Here is a 17,141-nt window from a genome sequence, read left to right on the forward strand (position 1 = left end):
TTATACCTAAAGCAATTAGAGAAAGAAGAACAAAAAAACCTCAAAGTTAGCAGAAGGAAAGAAATCATAAAGATCAGATCAGAAATAAATGAAAAAGAAATGAAGGAAACGATAGCAAAGATCAATAAAACTAAAAGCTGGTTCTTTGAGAAGATAAACAAAATTGATAAACCACTAGCCAGACTCATGAAGAAAAAAAGGGAGAAGATTCAAATCAATAGACTTAGAAATGAAAAAGGAGAAGTAACAACTGACACTGAAGAAATACAACGGATCATGAAAGATTACTACAAGCAACTTTATGCCATTTAAATGGACAACCTGGAAGAAATGGACAAATTCTTAGAAATGCACAAACTTCTGAGACTGAACCAGGAAGAAATAGAAAATATGAACAGACCAATCACAAGCACTGAAATTGAAACTGTGATTGAAAATCTTCCAACAAACAAAAGCCCGGGACCAGATGGCTTCACGGGCAAATTCTATCAAACATTTAGAGAAGACCTAACAGCTGTCTTTCACAAACTCTTCCAAATATAGCAGAGGGAGGAACACTCCCAAACTCATTCTGCAAGGCCACTGTCACCCTGATACCAAAACCAGACAAAGATGTCACAAGAAAAGAAAACTACAGGTCAATAACACTGATGAACATAGATGCAAAAATCCTCAACAAAATACTAGCAAACAGAATCCAACAGCACATTAAAAGGATCATACACCATGATCAAGTGGGGTTTACCCCAGGAATGCAAGGATTCTTCAATATATGCAAATCAATGTGATAAACCATATCAACAAATTCAAGGAGAAAAACCACATGATCAGCTCAATTGATGCAGAGAAAGCTTTCGACAAAATTCAACACCCATTTATGATAAAAACCCTCCAGAAAGTAGGCATAGAGGGAACTTTCCTCAACATAATAAAGGCCATATACGAAAAACCCATAGCCAACATCGTCCTCAATGGTGAAAAACTGAAACCATTGCCACTAAGGTCAGGGAGAAGACAAGGTTGCCCACTCTCACCACTGTTATTCAACATAGTTTTGGAAGTTTTTAGCCACAACAATCAGAGAAGAAAAGGAAATAAAAGGACTCCAAATCGGAAAAGAAGTAAAGCTGTCACTGTTTGCAGATGACATGATATTATACATAGAGAATCCTAAAGATGCTACCAGAAAACTACAAGAACTAATCAATGAATTTGGTACAGTAGCAGGATACAAAATTAACGCACAGAAATCTCTTGCATTCCTATATACTAATGATGAAAAAGCTGAAAGTGAAATTAAGAAAACACTGCCATTTACTATTGCAATAAAAAGAATACAATAACTAGGAATAAACCCACCTAAGGAGACAAAAGGCCTGTATGCAGAAAATTATAAGACACTGATGAAAGAAATTAAAGATGACAAATAGATGGAGAGATATACCATGTTCTTGGATTGGAAGAATCAACATTGTGAAAATGACTCTACTACCCAAAGCAATCTACAGATTCAATGCAATCCCTATCAAACTACCACTGGCATTTTTCACAGAACTAGAACAAAAAATTTCACAATTTGTATGGAAACACAAAAGACCCCGAATAGCCAAAGCAATCTTGAGAACGAAAAACGGAGCTGGAGGAAACACTCTCCCTGACTTCAGACTATACTACAAAGCTACAGTAATCAAGACAGTATGGTACTGGCACAAAAACAGAAATATAGATCAATGGAACAGGACAGAAAACCCAGAGATAAACCCACTCACATATGGTCACCTTATCTTTGATAAAGGAGGCAGGAATATACAGTGGAGAAAGGACAGCCTCTTAAATAAGTGGTGCTGGGAAAACTGGACAGGGACATGTAAAAGTATGAGATTAGAACACTCCCTAACACCATACACAAAAATAAGCTCAAAATGTATTAAAGACCTAAATGTAAGGCCAGAAACTATCAAACTCTTAGGGGAAAACATAGGCAGAACACTCTATGACATAAATCACAGCAAGATCCTTTTGGACCCACCTCCTAAAGAAATGGAAATAAAAACAAAAATAAACAAATGGGACCTAATGAAACTTCAAAGCTTATGCACAGCAAACAAAACCATAAACAAGACCAAAAGACAACCCTCAGAATGCGAGAAAATATTTGCAAATGACGCAACTGACAAAGGATTAATCTCCAAAATTTACAAGCAGCTCATGCAGCTCAATATCAAAAAAACAAACAACCCAATCCAAAAATGGGCAGAAGACCTAAATAGACATTTCTCCAAAGAAGATATACAGGTTGCCAACAAACACATGAAAGAACGCTCGACATCATTAATCATTAGAGAAATGCAAATCAAAACTTCAATGAGATATCATCTCACACCAGTCAGAATGGCCATCATCAAAAAATCTACAAACAATAAATGCTGGAGAGGGTGTGGAGAGAAGGGAACCCTCTTGCACTGTTGGTGGGAATGTAAATTGATACAGCCACTATGGAGAACAGGATGGAGGTTCCTTAAAAAACTACAAATAGAACTACCATATGACCCAGCAATCCCACTACTGGGCATATACCCTGAGAAAACAATAATTCAAAAAGAGTCATGTACCACAATGTTCATTGCAGCTCTATTTACAATAGCCAGGACATGGAAGCAACCTAAGTGTCCATCGACAGATGAATGGATAAAGAAGATGTGGCACATATATACAATGGAATATTACTCAGCCATAAAAAGAAATGAAATTGAGTTATTTGTAGTGAGGTGGATGGACCTAGAGTCTGTCATACAGAGTGAAGTCAGAAAGAGAAAAACAAATACTGTATGCTAACACATATATATGGAATCTAAAAAAAAAAATGGTCATGAAGAACCTAGGGGCAAGATGGGAATAAAGACGCAGACTTACTAGAGAATGGACTTGAGGATATGGGGAGGGGGAAGGGTAAGCTGTGACAAAGTGAGAGAGAGGCATGGACATATATACACTACCAAACGTAAAACAGATAGCTAGTGGGAAGCTGCTGCATAGCACAGGGAGATCAGCTCGGTGCTTTGTGATCACCTAGAGGGGTGGGATAGTGAGGGTGGGAGGGAGGGAGATGCAAGAGGGAAGAGATATGGGAACATATGTATATGTATAACGGATTCACTTTGTTATAAAGCAGAAACTAACACACCATTGTAAAGCAGTTATACTCCAATAAGGATGTTAAAAAAAAAAGGAAAAGATGTGGTATATATATATATATAATGGAATACTACTCAGCTATAAAAAAAGAATGAAATAATGCCATTTGCAGCAACATGGATGGCCGGAGAGATTATCATACTAAGTGAAGTAAGAAAGAGAAAGACATACCATATGGTATCACTTATATGTGGAAGCCAAAATGTAACACAAATGAACTTATCTATGAAACAGAAACAGACTCACAGACATTGAGAAAAGACTTGTGGTTGCCAAGGGGGAGGAGTGTAGGGGAGGAAGGGACTGGGTGTTTGGGGTTAGCATATGCAAACTATTATATATTGGATGGATAAACAACAAGGTCCTACTGTATAGCACAGGGAACTATATTCAACATTCTGTGATAAACCATAATGGAAACGAATATGAAAAAATATATATATATAACTGAATCACTTTGCTGTACAGTAGAAATTAACACAACATTGTATATCAACTATACTTGAATAAAAATAAATTTAAAAAAAAAAAGAACTAGCGTGTCTTCTATGAGCTCCGTGGGTTAGGTACCTCAATATCAGAACTGCCATGAAAGGCACGTTTTTGTGTCATGTGCAAGCACAGGAGAAACACCCGTCTCTGGCCAGGAGGGTTATTACGGAAGACTTGCCAGGAAACTTGCTACTTGGTTTAAATCTTTAAGATGAACGAGCAGGGCAGGCAGAAAACTGAACACTGATGCAAAATCACTGAGGGCTGCAGGCGTAGGGTTCTGAGAAAGTTCCAGTATGGTCTGCCTGAAACTAGAGCCAGCACCCCTAAGAGGCGGGCCTGTGAGAAATGCTGGGAAGGTTCATAAAGAGCTTTGGAAACCAGACTGAAGAGTTTAGTCTTACTGGGCTGAACATGCACTGACCCACTGAAAAACTGCTTTCTACATTAAATTCCCAATAGCAACAGCTTTTTCTAAAAGTCAGGGTTGAGGATAATTCTGGTTCTTCAATATTTCTAATTTACTGGATACTGTTTCAAACCTTCACTCTATTTACTGTTCTGTGATGAGGACAACTTCTTTTAAAATTAAATATTTGTGTCACAAGCTGTAGATAAAATTGTTAGGAAATTCTGAGCCCCATGGTTTGTAGAGCAATTAGGCGAGCAACAAGAGTATCTCCATGAACATCATTTAGAACAAATTGACCTGGGATGTGCTCTTTAATGACAATAAATCTTGTTATCAACAAGCTATATACAAAGTAATTCAATTAACCTGGGGTTTTGTCTTCAGCTGTAAATCTTTTGGTCTAGGTTTTATGACTTATAAGAAAAATCCATGAACTTTCTCTGAACCAAAATAATTTGGACATGTTTACTAGGGGATATACAACTACAGATAAAAGAGCCATGGTGCCTTTGCTAGAGTTCTCTTTACTCACCTTTCTTTTATCTCTTTCTAAATCTGGGGTGTTTCTTTTTACAGTGGTTCTTAAATCAATAGAGACTATTACCTGACAAACACTTTCAAAGTACAGGAGCCTGGTCCTCTGCCAGACTTCTTAAACTGAAATGTCTAGGAACGGGCCCCAGACACTGACTACAAAAACCAAATCATAACTTTCATTTTGGCTTGATAAGCATTTACAATTATTGTTTCTTTCAAGATTTGGTTCAACATAATACTTAAAGAAATAACTACATGACATTTTTAATACTTTTGCTAATTATATAATATAGTTACAAATAATAATGTATAGGGACACATAATAATGTTGAGCAGCAGATCGGGAGTAAAATTTCGGAGATGCTGGATTTGAGATGTCTATTACACAGCAAGTGCCATGTCCATAAGGGCAGTGGAAGTCTAAGCTTGGAGTTCAGGAGAGAGATCAAGGCTGGAGAGAGAAGTTTGGGAGGCTCCAGCATATCAACATAAATTACTGTTAATCACTGTATATCTGAGTCAAACTTCAAAGACCATACAACACTGAATACAAGTGAGAGTATATTAGGTCATTAAATGAGAAAAAATAGTCAAATGACCTTCCCCATATTCCTTTCAAAGACTTGGTCCATCCCTTCTTTATTCTACCCCAGTTAAGAACCACAGCACTGGAAAACTACCTCAATACTTTTCATTCCAATCACTACCTCAATAACACAGTCCCTCCTCGCTCCTTGATTGAGTCACCAATTCACTAATCCTTGCATTAAATGTTTTTCTGCTTCATATACAAAGTACCCAGAAAGACAGAAGTTGTTAGCTTGGAATGCAAGTCATAAATGACCATTTGATTTCAAAACTTTCCACTGAAGCCTGTCCTGATAAAAACCTTCACAGAACATGCCTTACTGCTACCATCTTCCAGTAAACACTCGGATATGAGTTTGACAACCGGCTTTGGTGGCAACCATCCGGGTGAAAAAGTTACATAGGTGTTAATTTTCTAATCAGCCTCTCCAGCTTTATTTCTCACCACCCTCCAGCTCTTCTTCCCCAATCTAAACGTATTAATGCAGTCCATTTTTAAAAATGCAATCTGCATTTCCTCACCTCTGTGCCTTTGCACTGCTTCTCCCTTCCTCCCTCTCTTACACCTAGCTATTGCTCCTGTCCTACGACACTATGGGGACCAAGTAATTTACCTTACAACTGAGGATGCTTTAGAGAGTAAAAACAAGCAATAAAAATGAGCAGATATTAAATGATCTGTAACAGGAGGAAACTGGAACCGCCCCCAAGCAAACCAAGACCTATAATCATCCTATTTGAGACTCCCCACCTTCCCTGCCAACCCTGTAGGCGCCACAGCATCCTGCTAAAACCACTACATCCACCACATCATATCACTGTTAGCTCACACTGCATGCCTTCCGATGGCAGAAACGTCCTAACTAATTGCCAGGTGTGTTCAGTCACTGGCACCAAGCAGATATTCATTAAGTTTTGATTAAATGAACAAATGACAACTATGGGCTTATTTAGCATACAATTTCCCACAAAGTGTCCTTTTCATATAAATGTCCAAAAAATTCAAATGGAGATAGCAGAGATCATACACCAAATGCTTTTTCTCTAAAGAAATATCTTGCAGCTTCAGTGTTTTGTCTCTTATAAGAATAGGCTATCTTTAGCCCTTATTTAACCTTCATTCCTTTAACAAGTACTTACTTAGATCCTACTATGTGTCAGGCAGAGTCTTGTGTGTTTGCGACTCATCAGTGAGCAACAAAGATTAAGAGCTGGGACTACTGTAAGGCAAGTAAGGCACTCACTTTGGAGCGTAAGAGGGCACCAAAAAAAAAAAAACCCCAACAAACCTCAATAATTAAGATGAATAATATTTTTAAATATTTTTAAAGTAAAAGCTAATCCAAAAATGATGAATAAAATATCAACATTTTTCAATAAAGACAGGATGAGTATTACTGACCTTTTGCCTCAGCCTCCAATATGACTTGGCATGGCACTGTTAGTGATCCTACTTTTACTTCAAGTGTTGATGTGGGTTTTTTTTGCATTAATTTTTATTTTTTAAAATACTGCGTTTGGGGGCTTCCCTGGTGGCACAGTGGTTGAGAGTCTGCCTGCCGATGCAGGGGACACGGGTTCATGCCCCGGTCCTGGAAGATCCCACATGCCGCAGAGCAGCTGGGCCCGTGAGCCATGGCCGCTGAGCCTGCGCGTCCGGAGCCTGTGCTCCGCAACCGGAGAGGCCACAGCAGTGAGAGGCCCGCGTACCGCAAACAAACAAACAAACAAAAAAAACTGCGTTTGGGAATTCCCTGGTGGGTCCAGTGGCTAGGACTCTGTGCTTTCACTGCAGAGGGCCCGGATTCAATCCCTGGTTGGGGAACTAAGATTCCGTAAGCTGCGTGGCACAGCCAAAATAGTAATAATAATACTGCCTTAAATTATTACTTCTCTTGATTACTGGGTTGCTTTTATTTCTCCCCACCTCTCTGAAAGTTTTGTTCTTGAAGTGGGTGTCTCACTTGCCTGACCCTAAGTCCCTGCCCTTCAAAGATCCCTGCTCACCTGGAGAGTGGCTTCATGTAAAATAGATATTTGAGCAAAAAGACTTGCAAGACATGAAGGGGTTGGCTGAGTGGATTCTGGGGAAGATGAAGAAATGGCAAGAGCAAAGGCCCTGGGGCACCAGTGTGCCTTAGACAATTAAGGAAATGCAAGGAAGCCATGAGTTAGCAACTGAGATGAGTTGAGAGGTCATAGGGAGGTCAGATCACAGAGAGTTCAAACCCATGCTTTCACCCTTTAACAAACCTAAGAATCACCTGTGCTTCTTGGTCCTGATTTAGCGGCTCTGGGGCGGGGCCTGAGAGTCTACAGTTTTAACAAGTTTCCAGCTGATGCTGATCCTGTTGATCCACATGAGCAACAATGCAAAGTCCAGACTGCTATAAGCTCTTGGGCCCTTACTCTGAGTAAAAGGAGAACCAGTGCAGGGTCTGAGCAGAAAGTGACATGTTCTTTCTCGTGTTTCAACAAGGATCACTCTAGCTGCTATGTTGGGAATAGGTTCTAAATGGGAGTCATATAGAAGCAGAAAAACCAATTAAGAGGCTGATATATTAACACAGGTGAGAGATATTGGTGAGCTGGACCAGAGTGGTAGCAATGGAGGGGACAGGGGAGCTGATTCTGGGTATGTGTGAAGGCAGAACTTGCAAGATTTCCTGACACAATGTATATAAAGTGTGAGACAAAGCCAAGAGTCAGGGCTGACTAGGAGGTTTTTCTCTTTTGGGCATCTGGAAGGATGGAGTTCACATCCATTATTCTGGGTATAATTCCAAACAGCACAGGGTGGGGAACATCAGCTCAACTTGGAATGTTAAGTATGAAATGTTTATTGCACACCAAGTGGAATGTCAGGAAGGCATATGGAGCTCTTTGGAATTTGGGAGACAGATCTTGCCTGGAGAGAAAAGCTTGGGAGTCCATGAAACATCGTAAGCCACAGTTAATTAGCCAATTATGTGAGCCACTATGGATACTAAGCAAAGACAAGCCTTGAGAATTTTTTTATCTAAAAATCTATAGTCTTGCCTTAGGGCCCCTTCATTCTGAATTTAAGCATTGTCCATAAAGAAACCCAAGTGGGGCTTCCCTGGTGGCGCAGTGGTTGAGAGTCCACCTGCCGATGCAGGGGACATGGGTTCGTGCCCCGGTCCAAGAGGATCCCACATGCTGCAGAGCGGCTGGGCCCATGAGCCATGGCCGCTGAGCCTGTGAATCCGGAGCCTGTGCTCCGCAACGGGAGAGGCCACAACGGTGAGAGGCCCGCGTACCGCAAAAAAAAAAAAAAAAAAAAGAAACCCAAGTGACATCTTGAGCGTGATGTCCTCACTTTTTTCCTCCCAATGCTCATATCCTCAAGCATAATTAAATAAATGAGAATCTTCCAAACCTGTTAAACCCGTGAGGTTCTGAATGTTCTGTGCCTTCTATAGATGTGCTCAGGGACAGCTTACTCTCTTTCACTTAAACATTTCAGAGGGCTGTGCAGACCCTGGTATTGAGGTAAATTCCGAGGAACTGGAAAGAGTTTTGTATCTCCTGTCGCCGTACACAGACACAGTAAGAATTCCAATGAAGAGTGCTGCCTTGCCCTTCCAAGGCCAGCTGATGGCAGCCTGGATTCACAGGGCCAAAGGTCATTCACATACCATGTGAAATCCTTTCATCAGATTCAGTTCAATAAAAATCTCTTGAACACCTGCTACATACTGAAAACTGTCTCAAGTGCTGAAGACAGAAAACTCTCTTCCTAGTTATCTCCATGAAATCAACTAAAACCATGTAAATTCAACAGAAGAGTGAAACCAAGGTAGAACTGAAGTTGGGGGACAGAAGCTTTAGTTAGCCCAGAGACCGCAGGAAAACACCTCCTTTCAAGACAGCAGAAGAGACTCAGGAAGGAGAAGAGGTGTGAAAGATGGAGATTGACAAATTATTAGTAAAAAGTATGTTGGCAATTATTCCTATATTAAATATTGGCCTTGGCAAGACTGCTTTGGCTACTGAAATCTGGTTTACTGATACTAACCCAGTGTTTCCCAGAGTTTGGGGTGCATTAGGGTCACCTGGAGATCTTTAACAACTACTGAAGCCTGGCCCCCACCCCCCCAGACATTCTGATTTAATTGGTAAGAGGTGTGACCTGGGCCGAGGCATGTTAGTTCCCCAGGTGGTCCAAATGTTCAGCAAAGTCTGAGAACCACCGCTCTGGTTCTTCCAAACCTAGTCATTTGGTACGTTGCTCCTCAAAGCTGGTTCATGAACAAACAGCATCAGCACCAGGTTAGAAATGTAGACTTTCAGCCCCACTCCAAACCTAATTTATCAGTTTGCCTTTAACAAAATCCCTAGGTGGTTCTAACGCACATTAGAGTGCCAGTAACATGGGTTTAGAGAGCATTTCTCTGACTTAAGGGGAGAGAAAGAGGAATTTTAAGTCAGTCACTCCTAATACATTTCCATTACCCTTTCCCATTATCTAACATGAGTGCACTTAGAAACTAACAGGAATCTGAAAAACTGATAATACCCCTTTCCAAAGGGTAAATTTGTCTCTATTCTGAATATGAAGTTTAATACCTATAGCTAAGTACAGGAGCCTATTCAATTCAAGCTGCTTTTTAACTTCCATTATTTAGAAAGAGAGGAAAAGGAGGATCCTGCAAATTACCACCTGTTGATCATTAGCATCAATATCAGCTCATTTCAGGAACAGTCTAAATACTATCATTTTCCATCCACCTGGCTAATGAGATGACTAGCTTCTAAATTCTCTTTTTAATAGCCAGAGTTGTCCTGAATAATTCCAAGTGTCATAAAGATAAATGAAAGATTAAAATATTAAGGCTAGACCAGTACCTCGTCTAGGAAAGCAGTTACATGTCCAAGAGATGAGGCAGGTAACTCTCCAAATAAAACTGTTTGAGAGAAATCATTTACTCCAATGTTTTCAGTACTCTTCTTGGCAATATAAACAAGTTTATGTTTTGCATCTCTTGGAATCTGAAACAAGAGTAACATAATTATTTTAAGTCCACAATGTAGCTTCCATGTTAACAAGCAGGATTTGCTGTATCTAACTTGTAAGTAGATTGCTAGCATAAGAAACAAAACCTGGCATCTTACCTACCTTTATAAATAAGATTGCTCCACTGCTCTTCTGCAAAGTTTATACAATTTTCTTTGTTCTTTTATAATGTTAATTTCACAGTATTATTGGTGTGGAACGTCACCTTTCAAAAGCATGTCAATTAGGATCATCATATACCATAAAGTCTCATAATTAAACAAATACAGGAAGAAATTAGAATGTTTCCATCTTAGCAAAGGTTATTCTTTTGTATAACATTTTCTTGTTCAGAAGTAAGCCAAACCGAGATAAATACCAAGAGGTTAAATTGTATTTCTATACTCAAAGCAGTGTTTAATCAAGATATTCTAACATTTCCAGAAATATCAAGTCATTTCTTCAGATATCATGACTGTTTAACTTAAGTAATACTAAACTGTTCTTGTCCACTCCACTGACAAACTTTCAAAATTAGGAGAGTAGCAAAACAAAAACAATTCTGAACTCACAAAACCCTAAGGCTAACTCCAGTTACTCTCTTTCTTCTCTGGGATCCTATTTCCCCGCCATTATTAAGACCACATCTAGTGATGATGGCATCACTTTACAACACTGACAGTGAGGCATCTCAAGATTGTAAATCTTGCTCCAAAGTCTTCGCAAAATCTTTAAGTACAAATGCTGTGATCGTAGGTGATACGTTAACCTTCAAGCGTACCAGAAGTCTAGATTTAAAAAGGTAAAAGGAAAAAAAACAAGAAAAAAAAGGAAGAGAAAAGGGAGGGGGAGGGAGAGGGAGAGAGAACTGTCCTGAGCGCAGACTGCCGGGCAATTCTTTTTTAAAAGGAGTCCTAAGTATTATTCGTTGGGATGCAGTGTGGCTGACAGGCAGACTGAGCCATGACAAGTGATTTGGGCTCCGCCAAACACCACATTTGCCTCCGGAGTGACACAAGAGCGATTTAAAGGAAAGTTATCTGGCAAAGAGAACCTACCTCGCGCCTCACGCCCAGGCAGCTGAAGGACGCGCTGCTTTTCCTGCTTTATCCGGGTGGAGCAGGCCCAAAGACTGACTTCTAGAAAACTAACCAACAGCCGCTTAACAGCAGAGTGGGCGCACGTGGGGGACTCTGTGGACTCTCGGCAAGCCCTTGATTGAAGTTTAAAGCGCCCGAATATGTGCCCCGAGAGAGCGAACCCAAGGAAGCACAACTGGCCTGTCCCGCTCAAGTGTCCGTCAGGCTGGGCGGGAGGCGTGACCTGGTTCCCTCGCCCGTCGTCCCTTACCTGTTGCGACGCCGCGAGCCGCTCCACGGCGTCGACGCTGAACACAAGGCAGGCGGGGCTGGGGCTCTCCAGAAACTCCCCCAGGACCTGCCGCTTGTCCACGCTCTCCAAATGCTGGCTCCATTTCTCCTCCGGGAGCCCCAGCATCTGCTCCAGACGGCCGCCGACGAAGCGCACCCGCGCGTCCTGGGCGAAACTCCGCGCTCTCCTGGCCGCCGCCACCTCCTCGTCTTCGTCCTCCTCTTCATACTCCACCAAGCCCGCCGCCTCCGCTCCGGCGCCCGGGGTTAGGCGAAGGGTCGGGACCTCCCGGAAGCCTCTCGCCTCCCGGGCTGCCTCCTGGGCTGCCATTCAGCACGTCTGAGGGGACGCGGGGCTGGCCGGCTCCACGCGCGCGCCCCTGCCCAGCCCCGGGTAGGCGAAGCCACCTCCACACTCGCGCTCCGAGAGGCGCCCACCTCTTCCAGCGATCACCGGGAGCGCGGCCGCTAGTCCCACACCTGCTCCCAATTAGCAGCCGGCGTCTGCACGCACTGCGAGCGCAACGCGCCAGGGCTCTGGCGGGCCTTGAGCCGCCGCGTCCCGTTTCCAGGGGAACGGCGTCCCCGCCCCGGCCCTCTGGGGGCGGAGTGAGAGCCGAGGGGAGCAGCTTTCTGGAGGGGAGGAGCGTGCCCTCGACCGGCGTGAGCCACTCAGCGGCCTCCTCCGCTGCCCTCTGGCGCCCTGGCACACTGGACATCTTGGAGCTCCCGGGAAGGAAGAATCGCAACCCAGTATTGATTAACTGCTGTGTTTTGAGCAGCGCTGGGTTGTGCTGAGCTCCGTGCTAAGCCCATCCCCTTGATTATTTTATTTAATACCTAGAAAGGCAGGGCTTCGACTGGTCAGCTTATTTAATGAGCAAAGAAACTAAGTCACAAAGTGACTAAGCAACAAGGAGATGGTGGAACCGGGATTCAGGACTCGCGCCGAGGGCTTCTAACTTACCTTGCCCATAGCTGTTAGAATGTTTCCAGAAAAGAGCCAACACTGCCAATTCAGCTTTCCTAGTTGTGGCAATCCAAGATCTAGGTATTCAAAATCCTGATTCTGAACCTCACCTGCCACTTACTGGGATGTTAATACACCCAATGAAAGAATGCATGACGTCTTTGTAAAGAGCAAAGTGCTCTGAAAATATATAGAATTATTATTCAATCCAAGAGTAAAAGCTCACAGGAGAAAAATTCCAGATTAGTAACAGTCTCCGTGATGTTGAAATGGATTTCAGTATGGTCTATTAATGACATTTGTTAAGACTGAAGTAGCCAGAATTTTGAGGGGCAGTCCTCAAACTAAAGTTTTTTTAGTCCTTTCCATCTGTTCATTTCAAAGTAAAAACTTCAAACCCCTTTTTTCCTATAGGAACTATGAAGGAGTGTTGCCCTCAATAATCCATTATAACTGATTATTGGTAAATAGGTTGTATCCAGCAAGATTTGGTGCCTTAACAGTTTTTCTTTTTAGGATGTCAATTGTGTCTGATAACCACCTATATAAGATTTTCTAGTTATATCATCAGACGCTTGAATGAACACAGGCTCCTGGAAAGCCTTTATAATGAACACAAGCTCCTGGAAGGCTGTTTTATATAGTCCAGAGCAATCCTTGGGGCACCCAGTGGTTACTAAGCAAGCCTGGAAATCACTGTAAACACCTTACAATGCTTCCTAGTCTCTCCTCTCACGCCTATATTCTACCTTTGCATCTCCTACCCCAGAGACACAGGAATTCTGTAAATAAGAGTTGAATTAAATTGAAGTGAAGGGCTTCCCTGGTGGCACAGTGGTTGAGAGTCCGCCTGCCGATGCAGGGGACACGGGTTCGTGCCCCGGTCTGGGAAGATCCCACATGCCGCGGAGCGGCTGGGCCCGTGAGCCATGGCCGCTGAGCCTGTGCTCCGCAGCGGGAGAGGCCACAACAGTGAGAGGCCCGCGTACCGCACAAAAAGAAAAAAAAAAAATTGAAGTGAAAAACCACTTTAAAATTCAGAAAAATTTAAATCATAGTGTTATTATTTAAGTACAATTTTCAAAAAGTTACATAGTAATCAAAATATAGAATGAAGACATGTCAAAGATGTCTTCAACTCATTAATGAGGATATCAACAAAATGGTGAAGTTGGTTCCAGGAGAATCAGAGAAAGAGATTCACAGGCAGTGGAGAAAGACTATTGAAATAAGGTTGCTAGGTTAGATACAATACTCCTTAATGTCCTATAGGACAACATAATCTTGACTTCCGTTTTGGGTTTTTTAAAAAAATTGTGTATTTCAAAAGTAACTCATATCTGTAATGAACAAAAACCTGCAGTTAACTGCAATTAACAGAAAACCCAAGTAATAGTGGCATACAATAAGAACATTTATAATCTCACCCAAGAAGTCTGGTTGTAGAAGAGCCATGGGTTGGTTAACACAAGGACTCTGGGATGAGACTGTTGTTCGTCTCCCTTTTCTGTGGTCTCCAACCGGTCAGTTATTCTCCTATCATGGATGCTAAGTGGCAATCATGTTTTCTACCATTCCTTGCAGGTGACAAAGTCCAGAAGCAAGAAAACAGCATCTTCATTTTTGCATAAAGAAAACTTTCTGAAGCCCTCCAGAAGATGTTCCTTTTCATCTGATTGGCCAGTATTCCATCTCATGTCCATATATAAACTTCGGTTTGTCAAGGGAAATGAGATCAAGATCCAACTCCAGATTCCTTTTAAGGATATGCCCAGTAGGAGGAGCCTGAGCAAAATCTGGGTTCTGCTAGTGAAGAAAAAGGGTAAAAACTGTCCATTTGGTAGTCAACCAAGAAAGGTATGGATGTGTTTTTTTCTCAGATTCCCCATAAACGTATAACATCATGGGAAGTATCTCTTTACACTAACACAATTTCCCAAGAATTATGAAGACTTTATTACTTTTTTTCCCCCCTAAGTGTGGCTAAACATTAAAAGAACTTTATTCTTGGAGAAGCCTGGACTAAGGTCAACTTGAGATTTTGGAAGGAGAAAAAGGAAAAGAGGGTAAAATTGAGAAAACTATGTGATTTGAGGAATTATACTGTCTGGATTTCCAGAGATATCAAGACAGAAACAAGTGGGTAAAGGACAAATATAATGGGGGAGCCCCTGTTGAGGCCATCAGATATGTGCCATGGTCAAGAGTGGGGGCAGAGAAGGGTTGTACACCAAGTGAAGAGACATGGAAATCAAAGGCAGGAATGTCAACTCATAAGGTCAAGGCCATTCAAAGCAGATACACAACAATAGTTAAGCTACAGTTTCTTACCACTGCTGGTTTTGATTTAAAAATAAATAAAGAACAAAAAACAATAACAAAAAACAACCTAAAGCATCTTTGCAGAGTCTAAGCATGAATTTAGGAGATAGAGGGGGAAATGTAATAGAAAACCAACAGATTTGTAGGAAAGAATAATTTTGTAACATTCAGAGAGACAATTCTGAGGTGTACTGGAAATGACTGACCGAAGCAAGCAAACAAACAACAAGGACCACAGGACTCTCTGGAGAGGAAATCCTCACCAGTCCATAGTGTAATCTCTTCCTGTACCTGTATGATGTACTCTACCTTGCATTATAGTTATTTGTGCAGCTTTCTTATTTTTCCTTATTAGCAACAAAGCCCTTTGAAGGCAGGTGCTGTCAGGGACTGTGCCATTTATTTACTCTACTCCCTGCAGCATCTAACACAGAACCTTCAGCAATACTATCGTTCGAATATTTGTTGAATTGAAATAAGCACTTCAAAATAAAATGCCAACGAAGGAAGGACTTCTGTAACCCAAAAAATTTTAGTCAAGGAAAGGGTTAGAGCCTCTGAAGGGAGAAGAGAAAAATAAATGTGTAAAAAGAGATGAATTAACTTAATTAATTAAGAGAACAGAAAAGAAGTTTTATTTCTGGAGCACTAGTTCCAGAGAAGGAAGAGGATTTAGAGATTAAATAAATTCTACAAAAGAATATGAAAGTTAAGTTGTAGGGAGTATAAACACAATTATTTCTGAATATCTCCTACATCATATCAAACACAGTATTATTTCTATTCCTGCTTGTTAAACCTTTCTTTGAAATCAGAAATGAGGAGAAAGCTCAGAGAAAGTGCTCAGAGTTGGGCACAGGTGGGAATTAAATGAGGATTCGAGATCCCTTCCCCCGTGGAGGCAGCACACACATTTGTCTAGTGCTCAACAGTTTACAAAGCCCTTTCATAGGTGCTACTTAGTGGAGAGAGATGTGAGGAGGAGAGCAGTGTGTTTATATCAGGTAAATCTGCCTTTCTCTTTTCTATTTACATTGCTGATGTACCCATTGTAAAGCTGCTAAGCTTTCTTCCTAAACCAGTAAGCATTGTTTGCATTCTTGCTTTTCTCCCTAAATATATATATTCCTAATATGAATTCGTAATATATATATATTCATATTCCTAATATGAATTGTTCCAGGATACAGAATATCACATATAATTTGTAATATCCCCAAATCTCCAAGGATTAGAATATCCTAATTGAATGCCCAAATTCTACCAGCACCAAGAAGTCCCCAAAGCTTTCCCAGCAATTCAAGCTCCTTACAGAGAGGGCATTCTCTGTGACACACAGCAAGGTTACTTGGGCTGGGAAAGGTTAGAATTAATAAAACATCCTTTCAGTGCACACTAACAGTTCTTTCCCTGTGGCCATCCAAACCCGTAACTCCCCATGTAAAGAGACAATGCAAATAAAGTAATCTCCTGTGAATCTCAGTAGTTTGATCCTGAAATGGTCAACAAAACTACAGTTGGCAAGCTCAAGGTGTTGGGGAAGAGAGGGGACTGATGGAAGCAGAAAGGAAATAAACATATCTTGAAGTGTAGTTCATTGATTCTGTGATGCACCTTTTTTCACATTTTAACATCTCTGCAATTGGGGTCTGTCTTACTTTTGTGGTCTGCGAAGAGTCATGTCTGTGGTCGTTATTACTGCCCATACATCTGCAACAAGACTTGCAAAATGGAACATTATCGGCACAGAAGAAATTCCTGGAGGTAACAGTGGAGCAGTCTTTTAAGAAATGCTACATCATTAATACTCTTCATGGCACACTTTGGAGTATAAACCTATCTGTCCACTGTTCACATTCAGCTAGGACGCCAGTATAGCCACACTGGTTATTAAAATGCTGAGATAATTCCATACTGGAAACTAAATAGCCACTCTGGTTCCCAATCCCCCTACTACCACCCCATGACCTCCCCAAGATCTAGCAACTGAAAGAGTAATGCCAGGGGGGTGGGGGTGGAGGGATGGATGGGGGTGTGGAGTATAGGATGGAGAAACAGGGAGGGGCTCTGGGACCTCCCTCCAATCAATCCCTTCTGATTGATGGGTGCTGTGCTGTGTCTGTTATTAAAATTTTTGACTGTTATCTCTGTATCTATAATAATCAGGAACAATAATTATTGTTACATTCTTTTGTTTACAGGGAATGAACTGAACTTGGAATAGGGTAACTCTTAGTC

General features: G+C 41.4%; 1 protein-coding gene across 2 annotated transcripts in view; it reads right to left on the reverse strand.

Annotated features, from left to right (window-relative positions):
• The window catches only part of DNAH11 (dynein axonemal heavy chain 11), a gene marked incomplete at its 3' end in the record, with an annotated part of 314,796 nt that extends 302,708 nt beyond the window's left edge, over positions 1-12,088 (reverse strand). For both annotated transcript variants that reach the window (XM_081244744.1, XM_081244745.1), the window contains exons 1-2: positions 11,592-12,088; positions 10,094-10,237 (exon numbers count right to left, since the gene is read on the reverse strand). In XM_081244744.1, coding sequence (XP_081100870.1) covers positions 10,094-10,237; positions 11,592-11,942 — 495 coding nt within the window. In that variant the 5' untranslated portion in view covers positions 11,943-12,088. The remainder of the gene's footprint in view (positions 1-10,093; positions 10,238-11,591) is intronic.
• Between the last annotated feature and the right edge of the window lie 5,053 nt (positions 12,089-17,141).

This window comes from Mesoplodon bidens (assembly GCF_964165515.1).
Source record: "Mesoplodon bidens genome assembly, chromosome: 9".
Lineage (NCBI taxonomy): Eukaryota > Metazoa > Chordata > Mammalia > Artiodactyla > Ziphiidae > Mesoplodon > Mesoplodon bidens.